The 14669-nt window shown below is 33.2% G+C and overlaps 1 protein-coding gene across 2 annotated transcripts in view; it reads right to left on the bottom strand.

Moving 5' to 3' along the window:
* The window catches only part of DENND4C (DENN domain containing 4C), an 87488-nt gene that overhangs the window by 60021 nt on the left and 12798 nt on the right, over positions 1 to 14669 (bottom strand). For both annotated transcript variants that reach the window (XM_036218367.1, XM_036218366.1), the window contains exons 2-3: positions 4716 to 5034; positions 695 to 947 (exon numbers count right to left, since the gene is read on the bottom strand). In XM_036218367.1, the coding sequence (XP_036074260.1) occupies positions 695 to 947; positions 4716 to 5020 (558 nt within the window). In that variant the 5' untranslated portion in view covers positions 5021 to 5034. The remainder of the gene's footprint in view (positions 1 to 694; positions 948 to 4715; positions 5035 to 14669) is intronic.

Genomic DNA, 14669 nt, shown 5'->3' with positions numbered 1-14669 from the left:
GACATGAAGGCAGTTTCAAAAAGTGTAGAATTCTGCAATCATCCAGACCTGCCTACATTTGAAAGAGACAGCGCAAAGTGGAGAAAGCAATGGAGCCCAAACTAAGGAAATACTGGGGGCATTGGGTGCTATAAGGTCATTACCTCCAGAGGCAAACCTGTCTTGAATAACAGCCATGGGTACACTAGACATTTTTGCATATACCACATTTAAGCTAACTATTGGTCTGATATAGACATATTTTTCAAAATAAATTTGACTCAATATACACTTTAGTCTTACAAAACTATATATCAATGTATATGTTCAATTTTCTTCATTAGAGTCCTTGTAAAGTAAATATGAAAAACTACAATATTTAAATAAATATAATGGAAGTCCCCACCTGGTCTCCCTGCAGTTGTCCTTAAAAGACACCACTGAAACCAAGAGTTAATAAAACTATACTAACATGCATTTAAAAAATAATATTAATTCCCTGACTTTATCCATTTTCTGGATGAAATTATTCTAAAACATCAAAGAGCTAAGGGTTTTTTAAATTATTATGAATCATAAAAATTAGAGACCTAAAAATAAAAACGATCTTGAAAATATAAACTGAGAATAAATTATATGCCCAATAATAAACAAGTATCTAAAAATCAACCTTTTTAAAAAAAGGAACCAGAAAATGAAACAACTTTATTCTTACCATTCCACAATTTAAGTTTTTGTCAACTTTGCAGAAAGTATGAGGAGGTGTTTCTCCTTTACTGGTTACAATAACACAGATATCAGTTACAGCCAAGGAATTCTGAGGTCGAACTGGAGCAGCCCTTCGATAAGTAATAAAGATTCTTTGTGAAGTAGTTGAACTATTGTTAACATTGGCACAGCGACCATAGGGTGTGGCTTGGATCACTTCACATCCAGGAATAAGCCTTTCTTTCCCTTCATATAAAACCCTATATAGCAGAAAGGAGAGAAAGAAATATGTAGACACATAAATACATTTCAAGTTAATGCAGGTTTTCTTCTTGAAAATAACAACAAAAAAAATATTTTTGGCTCTACTGTTTCCCAAATCTTAATTGTAAACCAAAACCAAAATTATTACTTTGGGAATTATAAATCTCTCACCATTTTTCAACAGCTAGAATATAATTTTAAGATGTGTAAATAAGATCAAAGAACTCTGATTTTTTTTTCTTGCTTATTACAAGAAACATGAAACAAGAAAAGTGCAACATCAAACATCCTCAGATCAATTCCTAGAAGTTTTAACATATAGTCAGACACTTTCACAAAATGTTCCTTTGCAATTCTTGTCAAAATTTTACCTTTAAAAACCCTTTATTAATAAAAAGATATCTCATGCTCATGGACAGGCAGACTTAATACGGTAAGACATCAATATTCTCCAAACAGATCTGCAGAGTCAACACAATTCCTATTTAAATCCTAGCTGCCCTTTTTTTTGGTAGAAATTGGCAATATGTCCTTAAAGTTCATATGGAAATGCAAGGGACCCATATAGCCAAAGCAATGTAGAAAAAAATAAAATGGAGATTGCAAAACTTCTATTACCTTTTATGTATGTTTGAAAAGCTTCAAAAATAAGTCAATGAATATGATAAATGGAAGAACAACTCTGAACAGTAAGGAGTCTGCGACTCTTTATCTTAATGAACATATCTAATATATATTATCCTGTTTAAATTATACTTTATAGAGTATTTAACATTATGAAGGAATATCAGATCTTACATATTTTAACTTAGTTAACACCTTTGACCAAAAAAACCCCCTATTTTTGTAAATATCTCACTTTATAAATCAAAAAGGTCAAAAGTTTGACAACAGTGTTTCATATTTAGTTAAATTTAAGATGGGTTCCTGTCTTTAAAGTGGCTAACAGGTTTTCCAAATCTCACCAGTGTGCTTGTGGAGAGGACGGGTCAAAACATTTAAGTTACCAGACACTAACAATTATTTGATCTAGAGAGAAACACTTACCATCACGATTAGCTAAAAGACTCTAGCAAACGTGGGTAAGTAAACTACCCTGTAAGAAAAATTAGATTCCTTAGGGAACAAGATGTATATGGAAAGAGCCACTTGCAACCTGAAAGCATCTAAGTATAATTATCTAAGTCACCATTTTATTTTTAAGTTGAGCCACTGCACCATAAGCAATGACAATTATGACTGTACGGTTGCAGGGCAGGGGGGGGCGGGAAGTGGATTGAAAAGATGGCCTATTAAGGATGGCTAACAGAGGGAACGATGAGGGCTAAGACATAAGTCCCTGGCTGGTTTCCCTTCAACTGTCCTCCTATGGACATTATCTATCTTCTTAAGAAAACCACAGGGAAAATAAAAAGAAATTGAGAGTAAATCCTTAACATGTCCTGAATCACTCCACTGCAACCAATAATTTGTGTGCACACTCATTTTAACCTCCTTTCCCCTTCTTAAAGGAAAAGCCCCTCACATTAAAGGCTAATCCAGTCATTTGTCGACTTACACCTTTATTTGGTTTCATTATTTTATTCTATCAAGTATCTCCTTTTATTCCTATGCTTCAGTTCTTCTTTTTCCACTAGTTCCTTTCCTTTAATATAAAAATTTTCAAAGCTATCCCCTGGGAGAAAGGTTAAAAAACAGTCTTTCACTTTATATCCCCTCTGCCTTCAGGTATCCTGAACTATGGCTTCTGGGGATTTTGTTAAAATCTGATTCAGTAAGTCTAGGGTAATACCTGAGATTCTGAATTTCTAACATGCTCCCAGAACCAAGGGCAATAATGGTCCACGGACCCTACCTTGAAGAGCAAGGCCCATAACTATCTTCTCCTTTCTTCAAACTAAAGCTTTCAAAAACAAAAGTCTCTATTACTTCAACTGCCAATCATTTCTCAATTCTTTCTAACCTGGTGCTTGTGCCCAATGATCTTTAAAAATTGCACAACAACCAACCTAATTGTATTGACTTAAAGGCAAATCACAGAGGCTATACAGGGTGGATGATACTAAAGGAGTTAAATGAATGCTGCATAAAGGTAAAGTAAGATAAGGACGAATCATCCTTTGGCTTTGGAAATTTGAACATAATGAGGACCTTAGGAAAATCTCACCAGAGCTCTACTATAACAGTGAAGATGATGAACATAAAAAGTGATGCTCATATACGGCAGCTCACAACTTCTCCTAACATCTGAATAACTATCAACAGAATACCCAGCAACCAACTGGTTAAAAAAACAACTTCATGGGACAATCAGGGAATTGAATATATGATATTAAGGAATTAATCATTTAAGGTATGGTATTATGGTTACATAAAAAGAGAAATTCAACATAAGAAAATCAACTGATGAAATACATCACATTAAGGAATCTTCCTTAACATAATAAATGGCATTTACGAAAAACCCACAGCTAAATCATACTCAATGGTGAAAGACTGAAAGTTTTCTACGTAAGATCGAAAATGAGACAAGGGTTTCACCACTGCTATTCAACACTGTACTGTGTAAGTTCCAGAAAGAACAAAAGACAAGGGGGACAAATAAAGCAAACTACAAAAGAAAGGAGTAAAACTATCTCTGTTTGAAGGGGACATGATTCTACATATATTTTTTAAATTTCCCAAAATCCACACAAAAGCTATTAGAGCTAATAAATTCAGCAAAATTGCAGGTATGAGATTAATACAGTTAAATTTCAGCTGTGTCTATACACCAGTAGTGAACAATCCAAAAAAAGAAATTAAGAAACAATTCCATACAAGAAAATACTCAGGAATAAAATTAATAAAAGAGGTGAAGGACTTGTACACTAAAAGCCACAAATCAGTGCTGAAAAAAATTAAAGAAAACCTAAGTAACAGGAAAGACATCACATGTTCATAGATTGGAAGACTTAACACTGTAAAGATGGCAACATTTCCCAAATAGATCTACGCATTAAATGCAATCCCCATCAAAATTCCAGTGGCATGTTTTGTGTTAATAGACAAGCTGATCCCAAATTTTTCCCAAGATGCTCTCGAATACCTATGTTTTGACTAAATGATGGTAATTGTAATAAATAGAACAGCTTACATGACACATATATATGGTAAAGTATTATAGCTATTCTAAAAGTACAGCTTTACAGAAGAGTCAGTATAGATATTTTTGGAAAAAAGGCTTTAACGAAGAAAAATGTTCTTCACTGGCTAAGAACTAGATATTAAATAAATACCTCATAACAACTACACTTCTTCTAAATTATAAATATCCTCCTCCAAGCACTAAATTGTAGATATTCTCCTCTCACACAGCATAATATTTTTTTAAAACAGGAATGTTCCTTTCTTAATAAAGTCAGGGCTTCACAAAAAACTCATCATATAACCCATGTAGCTCCTTAAAAACTACTGTCTTTTATTGTAGCTTCTTGTTCTTTTGTTTGATTAATAAGCTTATCTGAAATGTTCAACAGAAATGGAAGTACATTTCAGACTCTAATGCCTTCATTTCAATATTCTTTTGTAATGAATTGATCCAATGACTCAAGTAGAATGCAAAGAAATTCAGTAAAGGTAGAGACATGTAATATAAGATCTTATAATACTTCAACCTGAAGTAACAAATAATAAAACTATCCAGAATTTCAAATTTTTATTCCCAAGTACTTCAAATAAGTTTTACTCCCATCACTACAGCAAAAGAAAATAAATCACCATACCCAATGTCAGTAAGGGGTGGTTTCTCTCTCCCTCTCTTATAACAGAGGAAGAGTTCTGGGCTTTTCAGACTTCCATAGTTCAAGTTTGCTTGGAGAGCTGATGGAGTGGCTTCAACACAGGTGTAACCTTCAGGCACTGTTTCCCCAGCTGATTTGTTAATAACTGCAATGTCTGTAATCGGAGCTTTAGGTCCAGTTGACTTAGTGTCTGAACGATTTATTTCTTGATCCAATAGAGTAGATGTATCAGTGAGACCTGCCACAACAAAGTAGTCGGTCACTCTTGGCCCTTTGTCTTCTATCATGGCTGCTGTATTTCCTAGAAGAGGAAAAACGAGAAGACACCAATTAAATAAAATACTTTATCCTGACTAAATTAAAATACTCTTGAGTTAACAGTGATCAACTAGCACGCTTCCCAGCTGGATTTATAATCCAATTGTTGCCATGCTGTAGAAGAAGCCTGTTTTAATACCATCCTGTCAGCTTTTATCTCCTACAAAGCACAAATCTGCAGCATCAATTCATCTGTAAGGGAACTACGATACTTTCATGTGTTTAAGGCTCTGTTAAGAATAATCGAACTGTCAGAAGTGGGCTATGGTGCTTTCCTGTGAGCAAAATGCTCTTAATGAACAATATTTGGACCATTTAAAAAATTCTTTTAAAATACAGAAGTCCTAGAACTAAGCTTCATATTTAAACAAATGAATTGAGTTCATCATCAATTATTCAAGGTCTCTCACACACACACAGAAAAATGAAGGTAATGGTAATAAATAAAATTAAAACCAGTCTCTTAATCCAGTTAGAAATATGTCCCTTACAGTTAAGGAACTTTATATAAACATCATGTAAACTAAGTTTAGGAATCATTAAATATTTCATATATAAATACCAGACAGAACATAAAAAACTATAACCAAAAAAGACAAAATACACGCATTAAGAGATTTAGGCACTACATGGCTGGAAACCTGGAGAACATGAACTTCGAATCAAGATTTCTATTATCTTTAAACTCTGTAACTCTAAAAATAAAATTAACCTTCTGAGGTTTTAAATATTCCATGGATTTTTTTTTATTTTTTTAAAAACAACTTTATTGAGGTATAATTTACATGCAATAAAATATACATATTTAAAGTGTACAATTTAAGTTTTCACAAATATATACACCTGTGAAACCATTACTAGAACCACAGTGTTGATGGATAGTAAATATACCCATCAACAACCAAAATTTTCTTATACTCCTTCATTAGCCCTGCCCTCCAGAGAATGAGTAATCTGCTTTCTGTCACTAGAGGTTGGTTTCTAGACTTGATATATATATACATGGTATCACATAGTATGTATTCTTTATTTGTCTAGCTTTTCCCATTCACATTAATTATTTTGAGATTCATCCATGTTGTTGTTTATACAAATAGTTCATTCCTTTTTATTGCTGAATAGTGGCCCACTGTTGAATATGCCACAATATTTATTCATTCACCAGTATAATAGACATTTGGATTATTTTCAGTTTGGGGCTATTAAAGCTGTCATAAACACCCATGTGCAAGCCTTCCGGACATATGCTTTCATTTATCTTAAGTAAATTTCTAAGATGGAATGACTGGATCACCTGGTAGGTATATATAGTTCTAAAAAATTGCCAAATAGTTTTCTAGAGTGAGTGTACCATATTACATTCCTATCATCAGTTTATGAGAGTTTCAGTTGTTCCCCATCCTCTCCAATACTCTGTAAGGTCAGTCTTTTTAATTCAGACGTTCTAACACCTCTACAGTGATACTTAACTGTAGTTTTAACTTGTCTTTCTAATAACTATATCTTTTCATGTGCTTATTTTCCACCTATATATTTTCTTCAGTGAAGTTGCCGTTCAAATTCTTTCCCAATTTTTTAATTGGATTGTTTGTTCTCTATTTATTGAGTTTTAAATGTCTTTATATATTCTAGGAACAAGTCATTTACCACATAAACAAGCATTTACCAAATAAATGCTTCACAGATATTTCTCCCAATCTGTGGCTTCTTTTTTTTTCTTAACAGAGCCTTTGAAGTTTTTATTTTTTGATAAGGTCCAATTTGTCAATCTGTTCTTTTATGGATCATACTTGTGTGGTCATATTTAAGAAATCAATGTCTAATCCAAGGTCTAATCCAAAGTCGCACGGGTTTTCTCACATGTTTTCTTCTGAAAGTTTAATAACTGCAAGTTTTGCATTTAGGTCTACGCTCCATTTTCAGTTAATTTTTATATATGGTGTGAGGTACAATCATGGCTCACTTTCTACATATAGACAACGAATTTTTCTAGCACCATTGGTTGAAAAGACCATCATTTCTTCACTGTACAGCCTTTGTACCTTCGTTCAAAAATTAACTTCCAATATGTGTATGTTTATTTCTGGATTCTCTTTTCTGTTCCACTGATCTATTTTTGTCTCTATGTCAGTATCACATGGTCCTGATTAATGTAGCTTTATAATAAAGCTTGAAATCAGGCAGTGTTATTCTTCTCTTTTTCATAATTGTTTTGAAAAAGGTCCTTTGCATTTCAATAGGCACTTTAGAATCAGCTTGTCAATTTCCACCTCCCCGCCTCCCCCCCCCCCGCACCCTCCCTCCCCCCCCCCCGCAAAAAAATGCCTAGTAGGATTTTAACTGGGATTGTGTTGAATCTGTAGGTCAATTAAAGGATTGGCAATATTGAGTCTTCTAACCCATCAATGACGTTTAGCTCTGCATTTATGTAGATTTTTAAAAATCTATCTCATCAATGTTTTATAGTGTACAATAAGTCTCTCACATTTTTTCAGATTTATCCTTAAGGACTTAATAATTTAGATGCTACTATGAATGACATTGTTTCCTTTAACTCAATTTCCAGTTGTTCATTGCTACTACATAAAAATATAATTGATTTTTATTCATTGAGCTTATATAACACAATCTTGCTAAAGCTGCTTATGAGTTGCAGACCTTTTTTGTAAGTTCCATCAAATTTTCTACACAAATAATGTCTATGAATCAAGACAATTTTATTTATTTCTTTCCAAAATAGTTGCCTTTTATTTCTTTTTCTTGCCTCACTGCTCTCACTAGCTAGAATGTGCAAGCACAGTGCTTAAGAGAAATGGTGGCCAAAGAAAATGTACAAATGACCAATAACCACATGAACAGATGCTCAGCATCATTAGTCAGAGCATCATTGTTCACAATATCCAAAAGGTATCAATAACTCAAGTGTCCATCAACAGGTGCATAGATAAACAAAATGTAGCACATCCATACAATAAATTATTAAGCCATTAAGAAGGAATATTTTGATAAATGCTACAACATGGATGAACTCTGAAAACATTGTTAAGTGAAATAAGCCAGACAAAGAACAAATATTATATGATTCCACATATCATATGAGGTACCTTGAAATCGTAAATTCAAAGAAAGACAAAGTAAAATAGAAATTAGCAAGGGCTGGGAGAGGGGAGAATAAAGAGTTATTGTTTAATGGGTATAAAGTTTATATTGGGAATGATGGAAAAGTTTTGGATATAGATGATGGCAACAGTTATACTACATTGCCAGTGCATTTAATGCCATTGAATTTTATACTCACAAATTGTTGAAATGATAAATATTACAGATGTATATTTTACCGCAATAAAAAAAAAAGAGAAAATGTATCAATAATCATTTCTGCATATTAAACTTTAGGGTTTCTGTTGTTATAAAGTCCTGGAGTCAGCTTCCTAATTCTGAGTATATAAAGGGCTGAGTAACCAATTTTATATGTTACCTTCTTTCCTTTTGGAAAGAATACAGCAATTTACCATGGCAACAGGAATGTATCTATGGTCCAATGGCTGTTATAATTGTATGTATGTTTATTGTGTTAACAGTAACTGTTATAATTGTTAACAGTAAAATTGGTACAGGGAGGTTGTTTTAATACACATTTCTTTGATTTAAATCGGGGCTATGGGGGTTGAGAGTGGACATCTTTGTTTTGTTCCTAATCTTAGGGGAAAGCATTCATTCTTTTACTACTAAACATGATGTAACTTGTAGGTTATCCATAAGTGTTTTTTTTTTTTTTTCAATTTAAGGAAGTTCCTTTCTATTCCTGAGACTTTTATCAGGAACAGATATTGGATTATATATTTTTTTCTGCATCTACTGAGATAGGATGGTTTTTCTTTTTCCACTTTTTAATATGGTGAATTACACCGATTAATTTTTAAATTAACCAACCCTGCACTCACTCCTGAGATAAATTCCACCTGATCGTGATATATTATCCTTTTCATATACTCTGGATTTTATTTGCTAAATTTTGTTTGAAATTTTATGTTAATGAGAATTATTGGTCTGTAGTTTTCTAGTAATGTCTTTATGCAATTTTGGTAGCAAGGTAATGCTAGTCTCACATAATGAGTTGGGAAAAATTTCTTCTTCAATTTTCTGAAAGAGTATGTACAGAACTAGTATTATTTCTTCCTTATCTGTTTGATAGTATTTACCTGTGAAGTCATCTGGGTTTGGATTTTTCATTGTGGTATAGTTTTTAACTACAAATTCAATTCTTTTAACACATATAGGACTACTATAAAGTTTACTGAAATTCTTCTGGAGTAAATTTTCATACTTTGTGTTTGTCTTAGTCCATTCAGGCTGCTATACAAAAATATCACAGTTTGGGTGGCTTATAAAGAGAAATTTATTTCTCACTGTTCTAGAAGCTGGGAAGTCCAAGATCAAGGCACTGGTAGCTTCGGTGTCTGGTAACGGCTGCCTTCCTAGTTCACTGAAGGCTATCTTTTTTGCTGTAACTTCACATGGCAGAAGGGAGTGAGGGATGTCTCTGGGTCTCTTTTAGAAAGGTACTAATCCCATTCATGAGCTAAGCACCTTCCAAAGTCCACATCCTAGTAAGAGTCTAGGATAAGAGGGAGAGGGGGTAAGGGTAGTGTCTTTCAAAAATTTTGTCCTTTTCATCCAAGTTGTCACATTTACCGGCATAAAGTTGTTCATGAAATTTCCTTATTATTCTTTTAATATCTCTAGAATATATGGTGATGTCACCCCTCCCATTCCTGATATTAGTAATCCATGCCTTTTCCCTTTCTCCTGATGAGTCTGGCTAGAAATTTTTCAACTTTACTGATCTCTAAAAACCAGCTTTTGGTTTCACTGATTTTTTTCTATTGCTTTTGTTTTTCATTGATTTCTACTTTGATCATCATTATTTCTTTTTCTCTGTTTATGTAAAAGCTAATTTGCTCTTATATTTCTTATTTCTTAAAGTGGAAGCTGAAGTCACTGATTTGACATCTTTCTTCTTTTCTAATGCAGGTATTTAATTCATGACTCCCTCTCCAGGCAAAGTTTTACTGGTGTCACAGATTCAGGTATGTTGTGTTTTCTTTTTATTCGGTTCAAAATACTTTTAAATTTCCCTTTCTTAAAGTATTTTCTTTGTTCAATGGGCTATTTAAAAGTATGTTTTTCAAGTTCCAAATTTTGTACTTAGGAATTTCCCAAGAATCTTTAATTACTGATTTCTAACTAACTACACTGTGATCAGAGACTATTATGTGTATGACTTGAATTTTTACATTTAGCAAGGACCAGTTTTATGGCTAAGATTATGATCTACTTTGATAAATACTGCAGAATGTGTGTTCTACTGTTAAACACAGAGCTCTACAAATGTCCAGCAGGCCAAGTAGGTTATCAGTGTTGGTCAAGTCGACTATATCCTTGCTGATTTTCTGTTCCCTTGTTCTATGAATTGCGAGTGGTGTTGAAATCTGACTAGAATTGTTGACTTGTCTATTTCAGTGCTATCAATTTTTGCTTCACATATTTTGAAGCTTTGTTATTAAGGGCATAAACATTTAGAATTTTCATGTTCTTTTAAGTAATCTGTATCATTATGAAATGACCTTTATCTCTGGTAAAACTTAGTGTGTATTAACAAAGCTTTTGAAAAAAATTAAAATATTTGTAAAAACTGAGATACATAGTTTAATAATTAAATTTCTTTTTTCCAACTATAGCTAAAGTAATCTTTCAGAATCAATTTCATTTCACCTTACTGTTTAGAATGGCATACATTTTAATAAATAAATGCTGTTGACATCAACGAAATGTCACTAACTTCAATTTACAAGGCAAGGGTTTACATAAATCCTCTCACGCAACAAAATGACTTGTTTAAAAGCTTCATAAATATCTGTATGTTCCTTGGTGTTCCAAACCATGCAGAATGAATGATGAACTTTGTTTAATACACAAAGAAAATACGGTTTTATGAAAATTATTTGCTACCTCTAAGCAATTTAAAATAGGACCTTGGTGATCGCATTTAGAAAGCATTAGCAATATCAGCTACACTGGCTGGGTAGTGAAACTACAAAACTGAAAAAGTCATTTCAGATACAATCAGTTCCTTTTTCAGAATATAAAACAGTGTAAGTCTGTACTGCTACACCTGCCACTGAAAGTTTTGTAAAGGAGGGTTGTAAAGAAGGGTTGCAAACACAAATGCCTAAAGAAGTCATAAGATAAAAGAGTCATGGGAACTAAAGAACACAGGCAGCAACTAATAGTCAGATCCAACCAACTGTTGCCAAATGGACTTAGCAAAACTAGAACTTCCTTTTTGCTTTTTTACAAGAGTCAGAAATCAAGATTTTTATGTAAGTCTCCCAACTTTTAAAAGATTGGCAACTAATTCAAAATTCTTAAACTCTACTAAGAGCATACAAAACACATAAGCAGGGTTTATTCACTCAAAAGTCTAGAAAAGAAAAATTCCTAAATCCCCTTTCAAAAAACACACTGGCCCGGTTAAATACCTAATTTCACTATTAGAGATACATGAGCCAATGAACCTAACAATATATCAAATTGATGATATAACTATATAGAAGAGAATGAAAGAAGAACTAATCCAAGTAACTAGAGCAACTTAACATGAAGAACTGAAAAGAAATTTTGAGCTTTACTTAGAAGGCTTTCTGGTATGGTTGTAGCAATTCTGAAATTATTCTTTATGTATTCTATGACTGAACAATTGCTGGAAACCTGAGTTCTTGCTGTGAGAAAAGGGAGATGTAAATATGGGATGGGAGAAGGCAAGTAAGAATCTGTATTAGAATGGAATTAGGGGCACCAATATGAACACATAATTTTAAAATACATATACTAAATGCAATGTGGTGCCCTAAATTGGATCATAAAATGAAAGAAGCACACTAATATAAAAACCAGTGAAATTAAAATAAAATATGGATTTTTGTAAATAACAATGTACAATATCAATGTCTTAGTTCTGACAAATGTATTATGGTAACATAAAACATTAACCACAGTGAAATAAAGAACTCTCTGTAGTACCTTTTCAACATTTCTGTAGACCAAAGTAATTCAAAAATGAAAAATTTTAACAATTTGTGTGTCAACACTATTGATCATAGACAAAAAGTAGAAATAGCCCAAATGTCCATCAGTGAAGAGATAAATAAAATGTAGTACATCCGAACGATGGACTATCATTCAGCAATGACAAGGAATTAAGTACTGTTACCTGCTACAAGATGAATGAACCCTGAAAACATCATGCTAAGTGGAAGAAGTCAGTCAAAAAAACCACATATAGTGTGGTTCTATTTATATAAAATGTCCAAAACAGGCAAATCTATAGAAAGAGAAGCAGGCTTATGGCTGCCTAAGGTTAGGGGATTGGGGAAAATGGGGAGTGACTGCTATTGGGTATGGGGTTTTTATGAAGTGATGAAAATATTCTAAAATTGATCATGGTGATGATGGTCAAGCAATCTGTGACTACACTAAAATCTAATGAATTGCATACTTTAAATGAGTGAATTGTGTGGTACGTGAATTATATCTCCTTCTCTCTGCTAAAAATAAAATCTAGAAGCAGTGTCACCCCACCAGCAACAAATAGAAGCAACACCTAAATATTTGTTTCTTAAAACTATTCCCTCCCAAAAGATACTAGAGCTCCTTGGAGAAATAGCCAATTCCAAGGCTGGGCAAGAAAAGTACAAGATTTATCTAGAACATCTCACACAAGGGAAAAAACCCCACTGCTCAAAGACTAATGGGGGCCCTATCAAAAGGACATAGGAACTAGCTTGAAGAGTCTCCCATTGACCAAAGTGAACATTAAAATGAGTAATAGTAATGATGTAAAACACACTAGTTTAAGTCTTGAATCCATACCGATATTATAAATGAATGAAGGGGAAGGAGGAAAGAAATGTTCTTCGCAGTAGAATGCCAACTAATAAACAGAGAAGGAATAATCGAAAACCATTTTACAACTACCCTAGTATTCATATTCAAGCAAGAATTATCAGTGGTTGTTAAAACCACCAAGTAGGAGGCTTTGAAAGTAGGATATTTATACAATCTCAGTCTTTCCCCGGAAATGCTAATAATTACAAAGAAATAAAGTATATTGCCAGAGAAATCTACCGGCTATCACTTTAACCAATTAATCAAAGTTAACATCACTAATAACTGGCCAAACTGCTACTACGTCCCTTATGATGAGATGCACTAAGGACACATTAGTTATGCAGTATTCCTGATAAAAACACATAGCTCTAATCTAATCAGGAGGGCTTAAGCAGGCAAGCTGAAACTAAAGGGGGGAATTCTAAAAAAAAAAAAAAAAAAATCAGCATCATGAAAGAGGAAAAAACATCCAAGGTACTGTTCCATTTTTAAGGAGATTAAAATCTGAGTACACCTCGCCCTCCCCAAAAAGTGACAACATAAAGATATGAAAATCTCCAAACACATGGAAATTAAATATACTTCTAAATAACCAATGGTTCAAGAGGAAGTTTAAGGAAATTACATGATATTGGGAATGGAACAAAAAGGGAAAGACAACATATTGAAATAGCAGAAGTAGTAATAAGTTAAAGATAAGGTAGGTAAACACACCATCAGATCAAAAAATTAAGCTATCAAGGAATGAAGGAAATATTTTCTGAAACAGAAGGGGACTTTAGGGCATAGTTAACTATATCCCTAACTATAAGACTAAAAGAACACCACACACCTCAAATGTACCTAATGGGTATCACTGCTTTACAAATGTTCTCCAAAATAAGATTTATAATCATGTCGTCTACTTAATATGGAAAGGTTAACTTACTGAATAATTCTTTTCTCATCTTTATTATACATCAAAATCCTACAAGAATCCTATAAAACCTAACTTCTATTTTGTTTTATTAGCCAATTTCCAAGCTACTACCATCCATACTTAATTACAAAAGTTCTCAATATTTTTTGATGTGGTAGATAAACTCCCTCTTCACCCTTTTTTAGGACTATGCAGGCTTAGTCACTCAAGCTCAGCAAGTTTGAGAGGGGAAAAAAGAAAGTGTAGATCTTTGGAACTGCACTAAAACACAGATTTAAGGAGAATGGGCATCTTTACGACATTAAGTTCTCCAGCCAGCAGCATAACACGGTTCTGCATTTTACTCAGGTCTTTTTTTTAAAGCCTTTAAAGTAAAGATTCATTATGATTTTATTCACCCATGTCTTGCACATCATGTGGATTATTCGTAAGTATTTTACAGTTTGGTGGCTACCGGGAAGGAGCTCTTACGTGTGCTAAACAATCACTGCTGGTACATCAGTAACACATGACTGAGCCTCATTGTTCCAAATGCTGGAAATTAAAGCAATAAAAACACCAAATGCCCTGTCTTTACGGAGCTTATATTATAGTTGGGAAATAATCAGTAAACAAGTGTTGATTTATAAATAAATAATTTCAGAAAGCATAAGTGCTATGAAGAAAAATAAAGCAAAAAAGAAGGAAAAAAAGTGATAATAGAAGGCTGTATTTTTATAGTGCAATTAGGGAAGACAGTGTTGAAGATT

The sequence above is a fragment of the Rousettus aegyptiacus genome, unplaced genomic scaffold (assembly GCF_014176215.1).
Source record: "Rousettus aegyptiacus isolate mRouAeg1 unplaced genomic scaffold, mRouAeg1.p scaffold_m13_p_3, whole genome shotgun sequence".
In the NCBI taxonomy this organism is placed as follows: domain Eukaryota; kingdom Metazoa; phylum Chordata; class Mammalia; order Chiroptera; family Pteropodidae; genus Rousettus; species Rousettus aegyptiacus.
Note: the sequence above shows the minus strand (reverse complement) of the source record. Positions and strands in the feature narration are given on the sequence as shown.